We start from the raw sequence: 22,806 nt of genomic DNA on the forward strand, positions 1-22,806 counted from the left end.
TTTTCATTACATCACTTCGATGAGGAGGGCAAGCCCGAGGAGAGTAGCCTTTAAAGGCCTAACAGGAGTGTGCTGATTTTCAAGGACAGTGTATGATTTTAGCATGAAGGGTTGCAGCCAAATTAGAAGGCAACTACTTTTGTGACTGCCAGCTTATTCTGTCAGAACCCAGGGGAAGTGGAAAAGAACCAGCCTGCATTCAGCATCTACCACATGTCATGCACTGTGCCTGGCACCTTTCATATGTTATCTTTATCTCCGCCTTTGTGTTTATCTTCTTCAATCCAGGCATTGAAGGGTTTGTAAGAAACAGGAGGGGAGGGGCAGAGAGGGAGGAGGAGGATGGGGAGGCAAGAGCCCCAGTTGGTGAGAAGTCTGTAATGTTCGTGTTGATTTTGTTTGGAGAGATCAGGGCTGGCTTGGACTCTTCTTTGCAATGACATAGATGACAGTGTATCTGTCAGTGCAGGCACCCAGTTCAGGGTGAAAAGAAAATTTGACCTTATTACTCTTCTTCCGTAGTTTCACTGCCACTGAATAAAGGCCCAGTTCTTCTGCTTTACGACCTGGGCCCCTCCCTCCCTTCTATCCCCCCTCCTCACTACCTCTCACTTCCTGCTCCAGAGCTCCTTGTACCCGCTCTCATTCCATGCTGCTTCAGGCCTCCCGGCCTTTGCTCAAGATGTTTCCTCTCATTCAGATACCCTTCCCATCTTTACCTTCCTCACGTGGCTAAATCCTGTTGTCTTTCCTGTATCATTCGGCTGTTGCCACCTTCTGGGAGCCCTCCATGCTTTTCCCTATCTCTACCTCTGACAAGCTGGACCAAGTAGTAGTCCTCTGCTATCAGCTCATTGTATACACTTTTCATAGTGCCTTTCACACTTAAAATTGACAGACTTTTGAATACACTTGTCTTCCTCACTGGACTCTGACCTCAGTCTTTCATCAGCAGTCCCTAATCCAATGTCTGGAGTACAGTGGGCACCCAGTAACTGAATAGAGCATCGTACTAAGCATCATGGGCATCTGACTGTTTATATCAGAAGGCTTTTGACTAGAAGAAACAGAAAACTGGACTCTGTTGCAGGGTTCCATCTTTTAATCCTTTTTGTCCCTTTCCCTTCTATTTTTTAAAGATGTTTATTATGGTTATGTTGAAAGTCTTGTCTGCTAACTCATAGCCTGATCATTTCTCGATTTGTTTCTATTGACTGCTTATTTATTTATTTTATTATTAGTCACTTTTTCCTGCGGCATATGTCTGGTCATTTACTAGTTATTATAGATGGTGTATTTTACAGACCCTTGATTAGGTTATCCTTCTCCAAATATTGTGAAGCTTTGTTCTGGGAAGCAGTTAAACTATAGATCTTGATCCCGTTGAGCCTTGGTTTAGGCTTTGCTGTGGCCAGTCTCCTTCCATCTTCTCATTAATCCTCAAGTGCAGCCCTGATTCTTAGGACGCTGTTCTTACTCTTACAGCCTGGTCTTCCTAGGGTCCCAACTGAGTGTCCAGAGTGTACAGCAAAGTCTCATCATACTGTTGGATTTAGAACCCCTAACATTCCCCCAGCACTGTGTGTCCCCTAACATTTTTCTGTTCAGCTCTCCACCTCCCAGACCTGTTCTCTTCTAGAGCTTCTGGAGTCTTACCTGGCCTATGCATAGCTTAGGATTTGGCCAAGGACCTGATGGAAGTTTTAGTGAAGACTTTTAGGGCTCCTTTCATAGCTCCCTCCTCTCTAACTTCCAGTCACCCTAATTGCAGCCACCTTACTAGCCCTGAGCACGAATCTCTTGTTTTTACACCATTAAAACTGCTGCTTTCAGGGGGAGGCGGGGATAGCTCAGTGGTAGAGAACATACCTAGCATGCATGAGATTCTGGGTTCCATCCCCAGTACCTCCATCATAAATAAATAAACCCACTTACCTCCCCTGCAAACAAACAAACAAACAAAAAGACTACTACTGTCTGCTCGGCTCCTGTTTCTCTGCTCCACAGTGTGGAAAACACCCTCAGGGAAGAAGCCAAGGTGACAATGGGGCTTACATTGTATGTTTCCCTTTTTTCAAGGATCATTGGCCTTTAACTAGTTTACATGTGGCAAAGTCTGATACCAGCTACCCCATCAAGAACAGACTGTAAGTCTCCACGTGAACTGTTTAAATAAAAATGCAAGAATATGAGAATCACCTGCAGGGCTCTGCTGAATCACATAGTGCCTGGGAAGAAAACATTTTAGATAGTTCTGAATGAAGGCTAGGTTTGTGAACTACTATAGTAGATACTTGAGCAGTGAGTTTGGAGGAAAGAGAAATCGGTATGAGCTCAGTTGGTCAAAGAAGGCATCGAGAGGAGGTGAGACTTCAGTTGCATTTTGAAGAATGAAAATAATTTGGATATTTGGATGTGGAGTATTTCAGGGAAGGAAAGATATGAGCTCACATATGAGTGTGGCAATGAGCATGTTATGATGTATTTACATGACAGTGAATAGAATACAGCAGGAAAGGATACTTGGTGTAGGACGGTGGTGTGAAATAATTGGGGAAAGGCAGATTAGAGTCAACTCGGGGTAGGGAGGAGGTAGGTGCCTTGAATGCCAGAGTATGGAGATTGGATTTTGCATTGTAGACAACAGTGGTAACAATAATTTTGTGGGGCTTTCTGGTTCGAGGGAATGACAGGGTGAAAGGGTGTATTAGAGCAGTGAGCCTGGCGGGGGCTGATGGCTTTGTAGAAGGAAGGAAACAGAGTCATGGAGACCAGTAAAAGGGAGCAGTTTGGCAGGAGGGGCTGAGTGGTGAGTAGCAGTAGCAGTGGAAAGTGGAGGGTATATTTCAGAGTGATTTGAGGGAAGAAAGAACAAATGGGCTCTGGGGGTTGGGGTGAAGACGTGGGAAGTCAAGGGAAGGTAACGGTTTTCATAGAGAAGACAGAGTAGTTTAAGATGCTGGTTGAACATTAAAGAGACACTCATATTGAATCTACAGGCACCACGTTACTAGGAATAACCTGAAATTCAGGTGTGCATTTGGGAGACAATTTGATGATGATTTAAAAGTGTGGACTTTGGAGTCATACAAATTTAGATTTGAGTTGTTAATATGCCATCCTGACTGTGTGACCTTGGCCAAGTTATTGAATCTCTCTGAATCGGTTTTTTCAACTAGAGGAAGGTGGTGATGATGGTATCTACTACCTTGTAGGGCTGTTATGAGGCATGAGATAATGTGTATAAAGCTCATTGTGCAGAGCCGGGCACATATTTATTCTTGTCAGTTATCAGGGAAGTTAAAGTCAGAGAGCACCCTGGAACAGAGGAAATTGGGTTCAGATGGACACTAGATTCTAAATTTATCTCTATCACTTACAAGCTGTGTGATCTTAGGCAATTTACTTCAGCTCTTTGTGCTGAGTTTTCACTATGTCTAAAGTGGAATTAACAATACCTTCTTTTTGCATGATTATAAGGAGCATGTGAGATAACCAGTGGAGACACTTGGCACAGGAAATACTATTTGTGTGGCTGAAATTGTGAGCCTGGATGGATTTTCAAATGAACAGAGCTGATGCATAAAAGGCAGAGGGCTGAGGGCTAAGACTGAGACTATCCCAGTAAAGGTGTGCGGGACAAGGAAGAAAGCCATGAAGGGGCAGCTAGAGCAGTGGGGGGCAAGTTTGGATGAATCAGTGTAGAATTGAAGGATTGGCGAACTTTTGAAATTGTAGTGTTCCTCTTGTTTTTGTCACACTGAGACTAGACATGGTGTGTCAAGGCAGAGAGCGTGAGTGTGTGGGAGCACTGCTTCTCCTGGGAGAATTAGTGTTGGGCAGGGACTTGTCAAAGCAGAAAGGGGATGCTGACCACGTCTGCAGCTGGATGGCCTGCCCCTGAAAATGACCTGGTGCACAAAGCCAGAGTGGGTAGAGTTTCTGAAAGGACTGCATTGGATTCTGATGCAATATCAAAGGAAGGATCAAGAACTCAGAAGGGAGGAGGCAGTTAGTTTTCATGGTGGGTGCAGACTTAGGAAAACAGTAAAGGTAGAACATGTCACAAGAGGTAATAGATGGAGGGAAAACAAAGGCATCAGGGGCAGAATATACTTCTGAAGGTTTGGGGATGATGGGAAGGGTAGACAGAATGAAGCTCTGAGCATTTTAGAAGGTGGAGCAACAGGGTTAAGAGCATCAACACTGAAACTAGGCCTCCTGGGTTTGAATCTCAGCTCTGCCACTTATTAGCTTTGTGGCTTTGGGCAAGTTAATTAACCTCTCTGTGCCTTGGTTTCCCCGTATGTAAAATGGAGGTGATAATATTGGGGGTTAATATGGGGGACATAATTATGAGAATATTAAGAGGATTAAATGAGTTAACATAAGTAAAGTGCTTAGAAAAGGGCCTGGAACATTGTGAGATTTCAGCAAATGTCAGTTGGTATTACTATTGTTACCATTATCTCTATGGCTGTCATTGAGAAAAGTTGAAAAGAGAAAGGAGAATGGAGAAAGGGAAGACAAGGAGAGAGACTGTGCACACAGAGTTTGGCTCTGCAGTACAGATGCCATACCTACCAAGAAGTCTTCTTCAACCCCACTAAGCATTCAGATGTAAAGACTGCTATGGGCCACCTTTGGTGCTATCTACTCAGGACGCTATAAGATGGGAGCTGTGGTTTCCCAGCAGGACAGTCCCTGCAGCAGTCCAACTCAGGTGCAGGGAGACAAGATCCATGGCCTTGTAGAAGCTGCCAGGCCTCAAAACCCATGCCCCACAGGAGCCAGTGTCTTTTGTAACAACTCTACTGCTGCAGCTTCCAGGATCCCTGCAATGCACACACCGGACACAAGAGTCACCTCCCTCAGGGAAGACCAAGGAATAGTGTCCCCATCAGGGATTTATAGTTCATTGATAGTCCTTCCAATCCAGAGATAGTTTACCAATCGAGAGTGTTTTTACCATTGGCAGCATAATTTAGTACCATGTTGGCACATACTCTCTGTATCTGTTTCCAGGGAAACAGGATTGGGGTGTGAACTGAAGGTTGGATTAGCATGCAGAAGGGGAAAGGGTTTTGTTAAGGGCTTGCTCACTGTGGGGCATTTGCCTGTTTAATAGAGAAACTGGGGCAGTTCTAGATGTGAGTAACGTTAGGATGTTAGATCTGAGATCTGGGAATTAAGGATTTAAGCAACATGCTAAGGAAACAAACAATAGCATGTCTCCAGGTCAGAGACACAGCTGGGCCAGTGAGACTGGTGTCCTGGCTGATTCCTGAGGCTACAGTGCTGAGGTCTCCCAGGGAACCAGGCTGAGCCATCCTCCCAGAGCAGCTGGATTTATAGTGAAAGATAAAAATGGCTTCCCTGTTACACAATATATAGAAGTATGCCAGCTGACTTCCAGAAGCCTAAAGGAAAACAGGCAGAGCCCCAAACACCTTCTCTCCCCCAGTAGAAATTTATTGACGATCTCTCATGCACAAGTCCCAACTACCTCTCCTGTCTCTAGACACCAGTGTAAAGATGGTCTTCCCCAACCTTGGACTCCCTATGGCCTGCAAGCCTTGCAGGGTATAGAAGAGGCGAGATGTCCAACTCCTTTCAGTGAGGAATTCTAGGAACCTAGAAACTTGGTCCAAATTTGAGGCTCCTTTATTTTTTCTCTCTTTACCCTGCTTTGGAAAAACATAAAAGCTCCATCCTGGTGGAGTGAAGAATTGAAAACAAGGGTTGAAGGGTCTTAAGAATCCTGAACCAGAACACACACATGGGGTCTATGTGTTGCCCTGTTTGCATGAGGACACGTGCCCAGGGTCAGTCAGAGTTCCTGTGAACTTTACAATTCTGCAATTGTAAAGTGGGAAATTTGCCCCTGGTTCCCACCCACTTCTCATTTTAGGGCCTCTTCCCTTACGTCTAGGAATCTCCGCCACTGCATTTTAAGATCTCATCCCTGGAACATGCTCACAAAAGGCCTTGCTTTCTTACTGAGCTGTTTCTGTATCTAGGATAAACTAACTCCAGGAGGAGTTGCAGGAATAATGCATTTTAATGGGAGTCTCTCCTGAGTGAAAAACTGTTAAGAGCCAAAAGGATTGAATCCCTAATAATGAAAGGGTTAGGGTGTAGCAGAGAGGATGGGGAAGGAGGGTTTGGCAGCAAGGCAGGATGGAGTGAGACCCATGGTCTGGCTACATTAGGAGGCCTGGAGGGCACCAGTGCCCTTGGGCATAATCCTGAGAGAGTGTGCGGGTCTCTGAGTCCTGTGTGGGCAAAGGCACCACAGGGCTCTGAGTGTGTGGAGGGTGGGGGCAGTGGGAGGATGCAGGGTGTCCCTGGTCTGTGCAGTGCCCTGTGGTCACCCTGGGGGAGTATCTCCAGGACGGGTGGGCTGTGAGTGTTTGTGTCCAAGCTGCAGGTGTGATTCCCATTAGCCCATGGTGATTTTGCAGTAAGGTGAACATAGTGCAATTTTAGATCCATACCTTTCATCTGTTTTGTGCTCTAAAACAGAACATTAGGGAAATATGTGTAGTAGAATATGCTCACTATATAAATCTTAAAATCTATCAAGGGTGTAGTACTTACCAAAGCATAAAGTCACTATCTTATTTGAATCTCACTTTTCTAAGGCTGAAATAGTGTAAATTGTTATCCCCATTTAGGTTTAGACCATTAACCTAACATGTTAAAGTTTATGCAGCAAAATCTGCACTAGGACCCAAGTCTCCTGATTTGAAGCCTCTGCCGTTTGCGCTATAACTGACATATAATGCTTTATTGTGGAATTGACTGCACACCAAGTTTCCAGATGTAGCAAGGCTCACTGGTGAGGAGGTTGTTAGTATTCTTTAGGGCACAGGCTTTTATGGATGGGTCACTGTAGTGTCCAGGCAGGGTACAGGGGACATAGGTGATATTGGAATGTGCATATTTAGTAACAAAAATCCATTGGTTGTCTTCTGTCCTCTCAATCAACTCATCATACCTGAATATGAGCAACTTTAAAACCAATATAATCTAAATTGCAGACAGTATAAAATAGTAACACTAGGTGGTAAGGTGGTTTCAAAGTTAAAACTCTAAATCAGATGCTGTTGCTAAATTTGGCAAATGAAGGAAAATAAGCCCAAGATCCTTATTTAATATCTTTGTTCTATAAAATAGTTTATGCTTCATTAAAAACAGAACAGAATGATAATAACCTTTTAGCTATCCCCGTCTTTAAAAGAAAAAGGGAAAAGATTTCTGTTTATTTTCCTAATTTTCATTTAAATAGATTCTTTTTATCATTTATTATATATTAAGAACCAGATTTTTATATTTTTACTGATTTTTAGCCAGGATAAAAAAAATTACTTAGCAAAAGATGAAAAAAAAAAAAAAAACAACAACCAAGTAGCTTCTATGGAACATCCATCTTCTTAATGAGACAAAACTATGTTGGTTTCCAAACAAAGAGATAAATTTTCATTATTTAGACATGAACTTTCCTCCTGAAGGAATTTTGTTGTTATATTGCATTTTGTTGAGCCTACCATTTGTAGCTTCTCAAAAGAAAAAAAAAAAAAGAGAGTTCAAAATGTTTGAAAACACTGTGGAGATATATTCTTTAGTTTTTCTGTTTTTATTTCAGATTTTTTGGGTCAGCCTAGTTCAAGTGTCTTGTGTCTTCCAGATACCCCAGCTCAAATAGATCAAATCATAAGATGTCCTAGCTGGAAGGGAGCTTAGAAAGGGTCAGCTTGTCTGGAGATTAGCAACTCCAGAGCCTGTGGCAAACTCGCTCATGCATTTCTTTCATTCACTAAGTATTTACTGAGAGAAGCAGAGTTGTTTGAATCAGCTGTCCCGGGCACTTGTGGGGCAGGCTGAGGAGGGCAGGAGGGGCTGGGTATTGGAGAATGAATGGCCCCATGTGAGGGACAGCATCTTACCACAGCTGGAGCCCCACAGTGCCCTGGTGGCTGCCTTCTAGGGGCCATCTGCTCTGTGGAGCCCAGGCAGAGGAGGTCCTACAGTCAAATGCAGGAGGTGGGCAGTGTCCCAAGAGCCTGGATCAATAGACACTTGGTGAATGTGCATTGGGCAGAATGAATGAAACCCATCCGGTGGGCTTCCCTTATCTCAACCTGTTTCCTGTCTGTAAATTGGGCCTGATGGAGGCAGTGAGATGACGCATGCCAAGGGACATTTTGAACTCTGAAGCAGCAGACAGATGTCAGGGCTGAGACTAAGAAGATGCCTTTCTCTGGCTATTGAAAACAATGCCAGTTTTCTCCCTGATATTCATTTTATTCAAAAGTTAGAAATGTGAGTTGTAGCAATGAATATGCATTCTGATCCAGGAGACTCAATAAAACTGTTTTTTATTTTGAATGAAAAAATACATTCCATAAGTTTCCAAATTGAGCGTAAACCAAGATGCTTACCTCCATTCTGGAAACTGCTGTCTCTTACAAATGAGGAGAAGCTCAGAAATGAAAAGACAGGCTCATGGGTAGTTAGTGACAGAGCCAGGTCCAGACCTAGCCTAGTCCTCATCCCACTTAACTGCACACACACACAGAGGCACACACATGCACGCACACACACACAAACACACACACATTCTTTCTCTGCAGCCATTTCCACCGCGTGCAACAGAAATGCTGGTGACCCTCGCAGACAGCTGGCTCACAATGGTGAGGGTCATATACAATTAGGCAGCAGATTCAAACCCAGAGAAGACTTGAGACGGTCCCTAGAAAACAGCCATGTTGGAGAGACCCTAGTTCCTGATATCACGTAGACTGTCTGGCCCTTAGCTCAGGTCTTTGTCTCTCTGCCCGAGATGAGTATCACCTCTTTGGAGCACAGCCTCCAGTCTCCAGCATAGCTGAACTTTCCCAGGAGGTGCGGCCACTGGAGACATACCATGTGCGTGCTCCAATGTGGAAGGCAGATCTGTCTGAATGGCCTGGGCACGGACCTCATCGTGTGAGAAGTGCATTCAAGGAGGCGTCAAGTTCCCCCAGTACTCTCCACTCTTGCCTGCCTGTTAACTCACTGTTGTCGTCCCTTTCCTCCCTAATTGGCCTGTGTTCAGCTCTCCTTGCTCTGTAGTCCAGCAGGGACCTGGCGCCGGGCAATCTAATCATTCTGGTGCTAGCACATAACTCTCTGCTTATTAGCATTTCTAAATAGTCATTTAACAGAAAATAGAGGGAAGGTCACTTCTAGGCCACTGGGATTGCCAAGAAAGTATAAAGAGTGAGCCACTCTTCATCACAAGTTCCAAGGACTTCAGGCATTTCAGATTTTCATTAACTTTATTGATTCTTTTGTCCACAAAGAAAAGAGATGAGAAATTATTTTAAAATGGAATTGAGAGGCAGAATTTTATAGAAGAAAAATTAGACGATAAGCTTCCTTTAGACTCCTGAGACACTAGTCTTCTTCCCTCCTTGTCTTTAATAATAAAAATTTTTAAAAGCCCTGACTGAATGCCTGTGGTGTGGGGTTGACTGTGACTGGAGGACCCAGGGTGGTGACCCAGCCTCCACAGGAGCCCCCAGCCTGGAACATCCTGTTACTCGAAAGTGAAGAGTGATCCTTTCCTCCTCTGTGTGTGTGTGTAGGTAGCCAGAGGTGATCTGGGTCATTCAAAAGGGAAAACCATCTCCAAATCACGCACATTTGCCTTGGGAAGGTGATGCGTTTATACTTAAGTGTGAGTTGTCATAGGCTCGATGTCTCTCTTGGGAAACCAGACATATAATTCTGCCCACAGCACACCTCTGCTTCCTAAGCTCTCCTAAGCCTCTCAAACTCAGCATCTAAAACGGAACCCGCTGTCTCCCCTCTTCCATCCCCTTTCTTACCTTCCTCTTGAGGAAGCATCCATAGGGTCACCTTCTCTTACAAGGACCCAGGGTGCTGTGCCAGACACCTGGCTGTTTTCCCTTTCTCTTTCTTGCCCTCTCTCCCTAACAGTTGTGAGTCCTCAGTCCCATTCCTAGTAGCTCTCATTCTGCCCCCTTGTCAGACTCCACAGCCACTCCCTACGTCCAGGTTTCCAGGTTCTCATCGTCGTTCCCCAAGGTTACTGTAATAGCCTCCTAATCATTTTCACTGCTCCATCTCATCTTTCCAGTCCATATACCACGCTATTCTCAAAGCTCATGTTATACTTCACTGCTCAGCTTACAAACCTCCACTGACATCTTGCTGCCCACAGTATATGGTCCAGGTTTCCTAAAGCTTGTGTCCAGGCCTCTCCATGCCCCCATCTCTTTCCTCAGCCTCACATCAGGTCCAGAAGCACAGCAGTGGTGCTTTCAGATCTTCGACACACTGGGCTGCCCCACAATTCTGCCCCTTTAATCTCCCGTTTGCCTGGAGCTCACATCCCACGCATCGCCACCTGGCTAATTACTTCCTGAGTCTAGGCTCAACTCAGGTGTCCCTTCCTCTGGGAAGCCCTGTCTGCTCTTCCCTGTCCCCACACCATCAAAAATGGGTGCTACCTTGGCCACATTGACCTTTATCTTGATAGATTTTGTCAGGTTGTGATTTTAACCAAGCCATATGTCAAGTAGTACTAACATTGTATCTGAGTCCATATTTGCTTTCCACACTGGTTTTAAGCCACTTAAACTCAAGAGCCACATATTAGTCATTTCTGGGACAATGCCTAGTATATACTGAGTTTCTGATAAAATTTGGTTAAATGTAATTGAAAAAGTAAATTCACTTTTCTGTTTAAAGGGGAAAAAAATGGAATGAGTCTGCAGTTCTGCCTCTAGGACAGCTGGCGTGATCTTTGCAGCTTCTCAGACTACACCTGTGCTCCGTTCCTCCCTACTCTGCAGCAGCTGCAGCCTTTACCCCATGCCAAACTATGGAGCATGAGTTCCACGCAGAGCAGTCCTCTTCTCCAAAGGTTTCACATCTTTCCTTGCTATATCTCTTGACTGCTCTGGGCAGAAAATTACAGAAGGTCCAACTTAAACAAGCTTGAATAATTAAGAGGATTTCTTGGCTCAGGTACTAAGAAGTCCAGAGATAAGGTGGAGATCAGGCAAGACATAATCAGGCCACTGCCTGTTTCCTGTTATTGTTTTAATTACACCTTTTCTCTGCCCATTGGCTTTACTCAAGCTGCCAGTGGAATGGCTGCAGCAATTTGAGGCTCAGGGGCACAATGACAGTATCTGAGGAAGAGAAGTCGAATCTAAAGATTACAGTTCTGTTTTCCCAGAAGCTTCCAGCAAACTTCCCTTCATTTTTTGTATATATTTGTGTGTGTGTGTAATATATATATTATTGAAGTATAGTCAGTTTACAGTGTTGTGTCAATTTCTGGTGTACAGCATAATGCTTCAGTCATACATGAACATACATGTATTCATTTTTATATTCTTTTTTACCATGTTACTACAAGATATTGAATATAGCTCCCTGTGCTATACAATATAAACCTGTTGTTTATCTTTTTTATATGTATTAGTTAGTATCTGCAAATCTCAAACTCTCAGTTTATCCCTTCTCACCCCCTTCCCCCTCGGTAACCATAAGTTTGTTTTCTATGTCTGAGTGTCTATTTCTGTTTTGTAAATAAGTTCATTTGTCTTTTTTTTTTCAGATTCCACAAGTGATATCATATGGTATTTTTCTTTTTCTTTCTGACTTACTTCACTTAGAGTGACATTCTCCAGGTTCATCCATGTTGCTGCAAATGGCATTATTTTATTCTTTTTTATGGATGAGTAGTATTCCATTGTATAAATATACCACAGCTTCTTTATCTAGTGATCTGTCAGTGGACATTTATGTTGGTTCCATGTCTTAGCTATTGTCAATAGTGCTGCTATGAACATTGGGTGCATGTATCTTTTTGAATTAAAGTTTCCTCTGGATATATGCCCAGGTGTGGGACTGCTGGATCATAGGATATGTTCATTTTTAGGCTTTTAAGGAATCTCCATACTGTTTTCCATAATGGCTGCACCAAACTACATTCCCACCAATAGTGTAGGAGGCTTCCCTTTTCTCCACAACCTCTCCAGAATTTATCATTTATGAACTTTTGAATGATGGCCATTCTGACTGGTGTGAGGCAATAATTCACTGCAGCTTTGATTTGCATTTCTCTGGTAATTAGCGATAGTGAGTATTTTTTCGTGTGCCTATTGGCCATTGTATGCTTTCATTGGAGAATTGCTTATTTAGGTCTTCTGCCCATTTTTGTATTGGGTTGTTTGGTTTTGTTTTTGTTTTTTTATCTTATTAAGTTGTATGAGCTGTTTATATATTCTGGAAATTAATCCCTTGTCAGTCTCATTACAGTTAGCTCATTTCCAATTATGATTTTCTTGTTTCTATAGCTTCCTGCTTCTTTTCTGTTTAGAGTAGACCTTTCAATATTTCTTTTAGTATTGCTGAATTCTTTTAGTTTTTGCTTGTCTGTGAAATTCTTTATCTCTCCTTCTATTCTAAAGGATAGCCTTGCTGGATAGAGTATCCTAGGTTGCAGCTTTTTCTCATTCAGGACTTTGAATATATCTTGCCATTCCCTTCTGGCCAGCAGTGTTTGTGTAGAGAAATCAGCTGAAAACCTTATGAGGGTTCCTTTTTAACTAACTCTTTGTTTTTCTCTTGCTGCCCTTAGAATCATTTCTTTATCTTTAACCTTGGCCATCTTAATGATAATATGTCTTGGTGTAGGTCTATTTGGGTTCTTCTTGTTGGGGACCCTCTGTGCTTCCTGTACTTGACTTGGATATCTGTTTGCTTCTTTAGGTTTGGAAAGTTTTCAGTCATGATTTCTTCAAATACTTTTTCAATCCCCTTTTTTCTTTCTTCTCCTTCTGGGACCCCTATTATGCATAGGTTAACACACTTTATATTACACTGTAGGTCCCTTATATTGCTTTCATTGGTTTTTACTTGCTTTTCTGTCTGTTGTTCTGATTGGGTGACTTCTGTTATCCTGTCTTCTAAGTCACTTATTCATTCCTCTGCATTATCTAGTCTGCTTTTGACTGCCTTTAGCTCAGCTTTTATTTCAGCCATTGAGTTTTCTGTTTTTATTTGACCCCTTTTTATAATTTCTATTTCCTTTTGATAGTATTCTCTGTCTCTATTCATAGTTTTTCTTATTTCCTTCTGTCCTTTTATCACCCCCTTTCTGAAGTCATGATCTAGTAGACTGTTGAGGTCTATCTCATTGTTCATGCTTTCAGGGGACTTTTCTTGTTCTTTTAATTGGGGTGGTTTCTCTGCTTCATAATTTTACTTATATTTCTCTGGCTCTTTGTATTTAGGAGTATCAGTTATCTACTGTGGTCTTGAAGGGCTGTTTTTATTTAAAGTGGGAGTGTTCCTGCGAAGACTCTGTGTATCTAATAGTTTTGTTGCAAGAGCTGTTCTTAGTATGGATGGTTGCCACATCTTTCTTCTGTGTGTGTTGGCTGTTATGCCTTTGATTCAGGGTGTGTTTGGTGCTGTGGGGATCAGAGCCTGCCCTGGCTGTTAAGCAGGGCCTCCTTTTTTGTTCTGTGGTTGTCACAGCCTTGACAGGGGCGAGGTCTGCTCCCCTGTTGCTGGAATAGAGGCTTCTAGACCCATTTCTGAGCTGTGGTGTATGGTAGCCATGGTTGGAGTGCTTCAGCTGTAAAGGAGGGTCACTGTGTATACCTCCGCAGGAGATGTCCACTGGAAAGTGCCCTCTGTGGTGTTGTCTGTCACTTGTTCTGCGGGCTTACAAAGTACTCTTTGATGATGCCAGCTTTGTCCCTGCCTTAGCTGCAGGAATGTCTCCCACAACCTCTGGTGTCTCTCAGGTTCTGGGACTCATGAACAACTGGTGCAGATCTGCCAATGTCAGGTGCTAGGATCCACCTTAGTGAATGTGCAGTCATACACCTGAATGCTTGGTGCACCACAGGTCATTGCAGGCCCCAGCACCGCCTCTGCATACAGTACACTTGTTGTAAATACCCATACTGGCCCCTGCCATGCACCAGAACTCTGCCCACTGCCTGTTTGTCTCAGACGCATGGGTCCACAAAGGATCCAGAGAGAGCAAAGCCACCCTCTCTGCCTGGGGCTGTAAACAAATCTCAGTTCTGCCTTTGAAGTTACAGGGCCATTGGGCATGGATTCAGCTCTTAGCCCCGCCTCCATGTAGCAGCAATGGCTATGACTGAGCCCCACCTCTGTTCTCTCGAAAACACACCAACAGTGGAGCCAAGCGTAGGCAGCAGATATGGTGTGGTTGCTTTGTGCCCCTCCCCACCATGCACATCAGCAGTGGTGCTTTTTTATAGGCGTCCCAGACAGTTCTGTTCCACATACACTCCTAGCCAGAGCTCACACTGCCCTCCAGTCCCCTGAGGTTGTCTCTGTGCATTGGGCCCTAGCCCTCTGCCCAGGCTCCACACTGATCTCCAGTAGCAAATCCCAGCTCGTCCCTGCCGGGGACCGCAGGGACTCTCCATGTCAGTTTCCCTTAGTTCTGTCTCCCAAATGGTTGCCACTTTCTCCTTGGAGTCTCAGAAGCTCTGCTTCTGTCCCTGCTGACCTCCAGGCTGGAGAGGTGGCATCCCAGCATGAGGGTGCCTTTCTTCCTGTGCCGCTCCCTCCCTGCAGGACTCCCTGCAGCAATTTTGTCTTTTTCTTTTTTCTTCTTTTTTTCTCTTACTGGATTTTGGGAGACTCTTCCTGTATTCTGAAGCAAGAGACACTCTACTGGAGTTCAGTAGGTGTTCTTTGTGATTCAGCGGGTTTGTAGATGTAATTCTTGGTGTCTTTGTGGGAGAAGGTGAGCTGTGAGTCTCTCTACTCCATCTTGGCAACCCCCCACCATGTTTTATTGTACTGAATTGGATAACATTCCTGTTTCTGAGATAGTCGCATTGGTCAGGAAATGCCATACACTTATTGGCTTAGATTTGATGTCCTGAGGAGGGATAACCCTTAAAGTGACCAGGCTCTCTTTTGGCAGAGGGGTACTGGTCAGCACCCCTTAAAGTGTGCGGGCCGCCTGGGAGAGAGGTAGATACCTGAAGGAGAACCAGGTGCAGAGCCAGGGGAGGAAAATGGCTCGGTGTCCACTGTGCCAGGAAGTATTTACCCTATCCTTAAAAGCCTCCTCTTCTGGTTCCTAATGCGTTACAGCAGAAACTTGGGAATTGTGAAGCTGTGGAATCACAAGAAAAGTTGATTCAGTTCAGAGTCAATTCAACAATGTGTGTAGTTGCGCAGCGTGAGTGGAGTAGGGGCATGTTAGGATACTCTGTTGCTTCTGACAAGGGTTTCTCTCTCCTGCTGGTGCACTAAAGAATAGATTAAGCCACCCCTCATCACCTATCCCTAAAGCACACATGGGGCCCTTTGATGCTTTATAGGAGATTTTAAAAGGAGAAGTAACTAGGGAGAGTGAACAGCTTGCTCCCCACTGCCCTTGGTTCTCTCACTCACCTTCTCTTTTCCCTTAGGCTCTGTAGAGAAACACAGAGGCTGACAGTGGGTCCTTATGCTAAGAAGGAGGGCTCTTCTGGGAAGTCAGGCTGTGGGCCACCCCCACCCTGGGCAGGATGACTGGCTCTCGCTGGGCATCAGCAATGGGGCTGTTTTTCTTCCAGTAGCTCTGAAAGATTCGCACTGTTGGACCCATAACCCTTCTGATTACTCTGTGCCTTCTTTCCCCCTCCAGATGTTCGACTGGATAAGCCACAACAAGGAGTTATTCCTCCAGAGCCATACGGAGATTGGAGTCAGCTACCAGCATGCCCTAGACCTCCAGACACAGCACAATCACTTCGCCATGAACTCCATGGTGAGTGGAGGGTCTGTTCTCTGGGGGCAGGGGAATGCTGAGGGAAACAGGCTTGGGGTGGGGAGGGCAGAAACAGACTTCCAACCGGACTTAAGAATGAGAAACTCTGAACACACAACCGGTTTGGCATCCCATTCTTCCGAATGGGACTGTGTGCAGGATGCGTGGCCAGCTGGCTGTCTCTACAGCAGTTTGTGGCCCCATTTCTGCCTCCACACCCCGCTTTGCCTGGGAAAGGAGTGTTCTGGGGTTGTAGAAGCCATTAGCTCCGTGCAAGACTAGAAGAAAGAGCACCAATTCCACTCCACTGACTTACCCAACTAGCATGTGTGAGTCACTGAGCTGGGACAGAGAGGGTCCTCAGTCTGTGGCACATTGGAAACAGTTCTGTGAACTGGGCTTCTTCACTAGAGAAGAGGAGCCTTACAGGACACACGGTTGCTGCCTTCCGCAATGCAAAGGGCTGCCTCAGAGAGAAGAGGGTAGTGTTGCTTGTGTTGGTCTGGGAGGCATAAATGTCCAGGGGATGGCTTGGGAGGTGGGCCGTACTGGAAGCCAGTGAGCTCCTGTGATGGGGAGGGTCCAGGCAGGTGCTGAGTTAAGAGAGGGCTATCTGCTATCTGGGTGGCCATGGGAAACTTACTTCTCTGTGCTCCAATTTCTTTATCTGTAAAGTGGAAATAATAATAGCTACTCTATAGGGTTGTTGTGAGATTCAATGTGTTAATTGTAAGGCTGTTGGAGATGTGCATGGTCCATTGTCCATTATCAGTAAATATTGGTGTTGTGATAGTGATGATGGTGGTGATACAGGAGTGTACTCCAGGTAACACCTTGATCCCTCATAAAACTATCACTTTGGGATACTGTTTTTCCCTTGTGGGCACCCCAGGACTTAGCAATCTTGTCAGGCCCTGGATCCCATTATATTTGAAATGCCTGCAGCCAAAGTATGCCTTGACGTCTCTCTCCCCTCTGCCAGCTCTTCCTGCTTGTACTACTGGTCCAAAAGAATATTTCCACCACTCCCCACATATCTGAACACCAAAGACCTCTTATCATTTCAGCTGGTGATGTTGGGAGGGGGCTGGTGTTAAGAAAACATAAACACAGAGGATCACAGAGGCCAGGAAGGAAGACAATTTCATTTTCTACCAAGTTGTTTTAACTGTGTTAATACACTGGACTTAATGTACTGAAGAAGAAATAATTTTGGCCTTCAGTTTTTAGTGTGTAGTTGGGGAGATAACTCAGACCATGATGGTGCAGCTTGATATGTGCAGTGACAGAGAATTGGTGCGTGAACTAAGAACCTTACAATCTCAGTAGTTTTAAACAATAGGGGTTTATTTCTTGCTCCTACCACGTGCCCATCACTGGCTGGTGGTGGGCTCTGCTCATCCCAGTCACTCAGGGACCCAGATGCTGCAGTGCGTCACTAGACAAGCATTTAGCCAAGCTCACGCCAGCTCTGAAACCTTCCACTTAGAAGTGACACATTTCATTACCCAACACCAGTCACACAGTCACATCTAACTTCATGGGTGGAGGTATATGGTCCTACCTCCACATACCGGAGAGGAGAGAGTGGATATTTGTGAGCAGCCCTAGTGATGAGCACAGGGAGCCACTGCAGGATATGAGGTAGAGATGAACGTCATGAGATTTGCATGGAAAGGTACCTCTAGCTGCAGAGTAGAGGGTTATGGGACAGGCAGAGAAAACATCAATGTTGGCTGTGTTATCAATTTTGGCTGCGACTCACAGCCTGTGTCTTCATCTGAATGTAAAGACTCATTCCCTTCCAACCAGTCTTCTATAATTAGCTCTCATCCTGGCTCCCTTTAGTCACAGAGGAGCAAAGCAATTGATCACAGGTGATTAAGAACGTGAAGTCAAATCTAGTCAGGTTTGATTAGCTGTGTGCCTTGTGGATTTCCCCTAGTGAATTTTACAAATTCTGTGCCAGAACCTTCATGTCACCCAACTGCCTAGCCCTAAGTCAGACAAACTCATTTTGTTAAGAAGCAAAGACAAACATAATTAGGGAGGTAAGTCTGCCACCAAGCCCCTCAAAACAATGAACTACAAAGTTAAATCGAAAGAGCCTTTGGCTTTGAATTAACTGCACCACTGCTCTTCTCTGTTAATATGGATAACTGAGAGTTAATGACACATCAAAAACCTTTCCTCTGACACATTTACTTTTGAAGTCTCCATTTTCAGGACAAAAAAAGAAAATGAGCGAAGAAATTTATTGAAGGGAAGCATCTTCTGGAGCTGGGAGAGAGGGAGGAAGAGATTTAACATCCAACAGCCAATTAGCATGTTCCAGCCCATCTTGTAGTCTCCCACTGCTCTGAGTGCCTGCAGCACTCGGAGGCCTGTTGAGCCTGATTAGGCTGGATCTCCTCTCTGGCTGCAGGCAGGGGAAGGGAAATCCCTGGGTTGTTCAGTCACATTGTCCAAACTGGTGCTTTATAAAGGTGGCCCGTGCCTTTGTTAACTGGGAGGTTTGCAAGTTTGTTATTAAAAGGAACTTCCACAAAGAGAGATGTCAGCATCCCAAACAGATGAAAGGAGGGAATTATAGACTCCTGTTCTCTGGCCTGAGTGATGGATGTTGCTGCCAAGAAACAGATGAATGAAGCAGCTACTGCTGGAGCCCAGTGACTGTAGGATGATCAGTTACTCAGGGGAAGTGAGAATGCGGATTGTTCTGTGAATTCACTGAGGCATTTCCTTTTGGGTTCTTGGAAATTACACACACCCATACATACGCCCACACGTGTGTCCACGAAAAGGTACATTTAGCATCTTTTGTTTCAGGCTACAGGTGAGTTCTTTGCTATTGAATCGTGTTTTACTGAAATAGGCCAGTGATTCCTTATCTTTCAGGGAGGTCACAGACGCCTTTGAAATCTAATTAAAGTTTTGGGTCCTTTCTCCAGAGAAATGTACATGGACAACTTTTTAAAGATAATTTCAGGGAATTCAAGAGAATCCTAAAGCCTATCAATCAACCTCCCCAATTTAAGAGACCAATAACCTCATGACTTCTTTATTCAGTCATTCCACAAATAATTAAGGATCAGACCATTGTGTTGGATGTTGGACCTAGTAGTGAACAAGAGAGCCAGTGTCCCACGGAGGTTGCAGTGGAGAGACAGATGTTAGTATATATGGCTATAAACCAACGAGTCTTATGTTGGGAGAATAAGGGATGCTCTGATAGATTATAATGAAAAGGGATCAATTTAAATGAGGGGAAGTCAGGTGCATTTTCCAGTCAATAATCACTATTGACTTAATGTTCATTGTTCATTCATTGTTAGTAATTAATGGTCTGTGAATTAAATTCTGTAATATACCAAACAAATTATAATTTAAAGAAGCCCTAGGTACATTGTTTTGTAAACGAAAAGCTTCTAGGTATAATTTATCTGGTTTTCAAGTTTTATTTTTGTGTTGCTAGTTTAATATGCCTGTAAAGACCTGGCTCCAACTGAGGTTACCATTACTGAGAAGTCATTGCATATCATTAAGTCCTGGAAGAAAAATCAGAAATTTTCTATATGTTATCTATGATTTGTACCAATAAAGGCTATCAGTTATTAACATGCCATGGGTGTGGGAGGAATGCCCCACTGAGTATGGTACATGAACAACTCTGAAAGAAAAAGGTTAAAATTGGTTGATCTTTAGCTTTTTGTCGTAACATGTTTTTTATACTTCTCACTGGAGAATCCTATTCTTTTGATCCTCAAAATAGTAATAGTAGTAATGATGATGATAATAATAATAATCATATCCACCTACTAAACACAGTAGTAAAATATTATCTGGCGGCTTATAGTGTCTCAGAAAGCTGTCCTTCCCAAGCAGTCGGGAGCTCTCTTGTTTCTTAACTCTGCCTTCTGTTGTGGAAGCCTTTTTCAAATTCTCCTTCCCCTGAGTGCGGCCTTCTCCTCTGTTGGGAGTGTGGGCAGATGGAAGGAGAGTCAGGCTGTAATCTGCAACAGAACAATCATGCAGCCACCTATGCTCTAGTCCTTCAAGAAAAAGACACTCACAGGAGTGCATACACATACAATGCAGCTTTATTTGCAGTTTTAATTAACTGCTTCTTTGGGGAAAAAAATAGACCGCTAATGGTTTCTGTCTAGAGTTTTAAAATATGAAATGATATTCGTTTTCTATTATTACAACTCTGAGGACTCACATTAGTGATAGCCATGTGCAGCTGGGCAGCAGGAAGCCCTTCAGCCATGGCGTGTTGCTAGCTGCCTTAATCCTGTTCATTTGCTCCCCAGAGGCACATACTGCCACTTGATGGTGTGCAAATCAGACCAATTGCAGCAAAGCCTGTGGTGCTCTCTCTTTGTTTTGAGGGAAAGTTACAAATAGTAGCACCAAGGAAAAAAATTACATCTGGTGCAAGAGAAATAGAGATTCTGAGCAGGTTTCCTGATCCCAGTTTGAGAAACCTTACTCTGGGGTGCTCTGTCATCTTGGCAGCCCTAAACTATGATTCTGCAAGCACTGCCCCATGCCCAAACAGGCAGCATTTCCTATAATACAGTGTTTCTAGATTTTGGTGAGAACACATGCTATTGTGATCTTTAATAGCCAGGATTTGACCCTGCCATAGCTGCAAAGCTTCTTAGTAGACATAGAAGCTGTGGGAAAAGAGAAGTGATCAGTTTGAGCTGGTATGTGTTAGTCTTTTTAGTACAATTCTTTTTCCAAAGAATCATGTAGTGGACTTACTAAGAATGCAGATTTCTTTTTGGCTTTCTCCCCAGTCCTAGCAAATCATAATCTCTGGGGGATGGCACCCCAGGAACCTCTATTTTTAACAAGATTCACGGGTGATTTACATGCATATTAAAGTTAGAGAACTGCTGTTCTATAGAGATGTATATGTATAAAATAGTCATGCCCGAAAATAAAGCATTGCAAGTTCTGAAAGATAGTCCACTTCCAGCATGACAGCATGAGGAGCTATGCAGACCCACTCTCCAGAGAAACTGGTGAATGTTATTTTAAAACAACAACCATTTAAATTCTCTAGAAATGGTCTTAAGTGCATACAGCAAATGATGAAACATTTATTCAAGAAAATTTACTAAAATTTGATTAGAACAATGATTCTGTGGTATTTGAGCCAAGACCCACTTTCTACCTCTCTCCTCCCCACTACCAGCTCGATGAGATGGAAACTCTACTCCAGACTGGTGCAACCAAGAACACAGGGTCCTCTTCCCCCTCAGCTCCCAGTTGAAGGACCACCTTCCCAGATAGGGCAGTTCCTATCCTGTTACAAACTACTTGTTACTGAAGTTAAGTTCTAGGTGAGTGTGGCCAAGGGGTGAGGATTCCTTCTTCTGCCTCGTCCCCACTCATGGAGCAGAGGCTATACAATGGGTGCAGCATTGCAGAGAATTCCCAGGTCCCAAATGCTGTTGCTCCAGCTTATAAGGCAGAGGTTTTATGCCAAGAAGACTTGAGACTACTCACCCACCTCCACTGAGTCTTTGGCTTCTCAACTGGAGGTGTCACTCAGGGGAGCCCCAGCTCCAGAGTCATGGCTCAGAGATTTTGTCTGGGAGTGGAATCAAACTATAAAACAGAGAGCTGCAAATCTTTTCCCAAAGCAACTGACTTTATTTGTAACACAGAGTAGAGAATTTCAAGCTAATAGCACTCTCAAAAATTCCCTTACGGAGGTTCTGGTGAGAGGTAACTGGGAGAAGATTGGTAAAGTTATTGAAGATATAGGATAAATGGTAGGTGGGCTAATTTGCCAGAGAGAACTGGAGAAAGAGACCTTCTGAGGCCAGAACAAATCTCAAGTACTGACCTTAGGATTATTCCTTCAAAGGAGCTTGGATTTATTGATTAGGTCTGTGGAGCAATTTATGCCCCAAGGCATTGCTGAAAGCAAAAGAATAATGAGCTGGCAATCAGTGAAATTTAACAGCAGGGTATGGTCAAGGAAGGAAGTTATCTAGTGAGGACTGTGGAGACCACTGCCATCCCAGAGTGAATGTGGGCATACCCAAGGCTGCACCCTCTAAGGAGCAACATCAGAGGTTTTCCATTGTGGGGACTGAAGTAGAAATAGACTTTACTAAAATAGTCCAGTTAGTCACTAGACAAATAAGCAGGCAAATAACAATAACAAGCCTCAGAAATAGGGGACCAGTACCCAGAGTTGCTACAATATATTATCTAAAATGTCCAGGTTCCATCAAGAAATTACAAGCTATGCAAAGAAACAAAAATGTATGATCTGGGTGAAAAACAAATGGATAAAAAGCACACACTGGAAAAAGCAAGCAGCATAAAATCCCTGTAAGAGCAACCAATGTCAGATTTAACAAAGATTTCAAAATATCCATTATAAATATGTTTTAACAAAACACAAAAGCTAAGGGAAACCACAATTGAAGAAGTAAAGGAAGGTATGATGACAGTGTCTCATCCAATGGAGAATATCAATAAAGGAATAGAAATTATTAAAAAAAAGTTGAAATTCTGGAGTTGGAAAACACTGTCACTGAAATGAAAACTTTACTAGAGGAGGTCAATAGTAAGTGAATTGGCAGAGGAAAGAATTAGCAACCTTGAAGACAGAGCAGTAGAAGTTACACAATCTGAAGAACAGAAAAAAACAAATAATGAGAAAAGATGAACAGAGCCTCAGAAAAATGTGGGGCATCATTAAATGTACCATCATCTGCATAATGGGAGTACTAGAAGGAGAGAATAGAAAGGAACAGAAAACATATTTTTTAAATTGTGATTGAAATCTTCCTAAATATGTTGAAAAATATTCATTTACACAGCCAGGAAGCTCAAGGAACTCAAAGTTGGATAAAGGAAAGAGATCTACAAACAGATTCATTGTAGTGAAAATACCAAAAGCTTAAAACAGGGAGAAAATCTTGAAAGCAAGGGAAAAATGA

General features: G+C 43.6%; 1 protein-coding gene across 15 annotated transcripts in view; it reads left to right on the top strand.

Annotated features, from left to right (window-relative positions):
• The window catches only part of KALRN (kalirin RhoGEF kinase), a 616,794-nt gene that overhangs the window by 223,573 nt on the left and 370,415 nt on the right, over window positions 1-22,806 (top strand). For all 15 annotated transcript variants that reach the window (XM_074364800.1, XM_074364803.1, XM_074364805.1 and 12 more), the window contains exon 6: window positions 15,713-15,835. In XM_074364800.1, the coding sequence (XP_074220901.1) occupies window positions 15,713-15,835 (123 nt within the window). The remainder of the gene's footprint in view (window positions 1-15,712; window positions 15,836-22,806) is intronic.

Source organism: Camelus bactrianus, chromosome 1 (genome assembly GCF_048773025.1).
Source record: "Camelus bactrianus isolate YW-2024 breed Bactrian camel chromosome 1, ASM4877302v1, whole genome shotgun sequence".
Lineage (NCBI taxonomy): Eukaryota > Metazoa > Chordata > Mammalia > Artiodactyla > Camelidae > Camelus > Camelus bactrianus.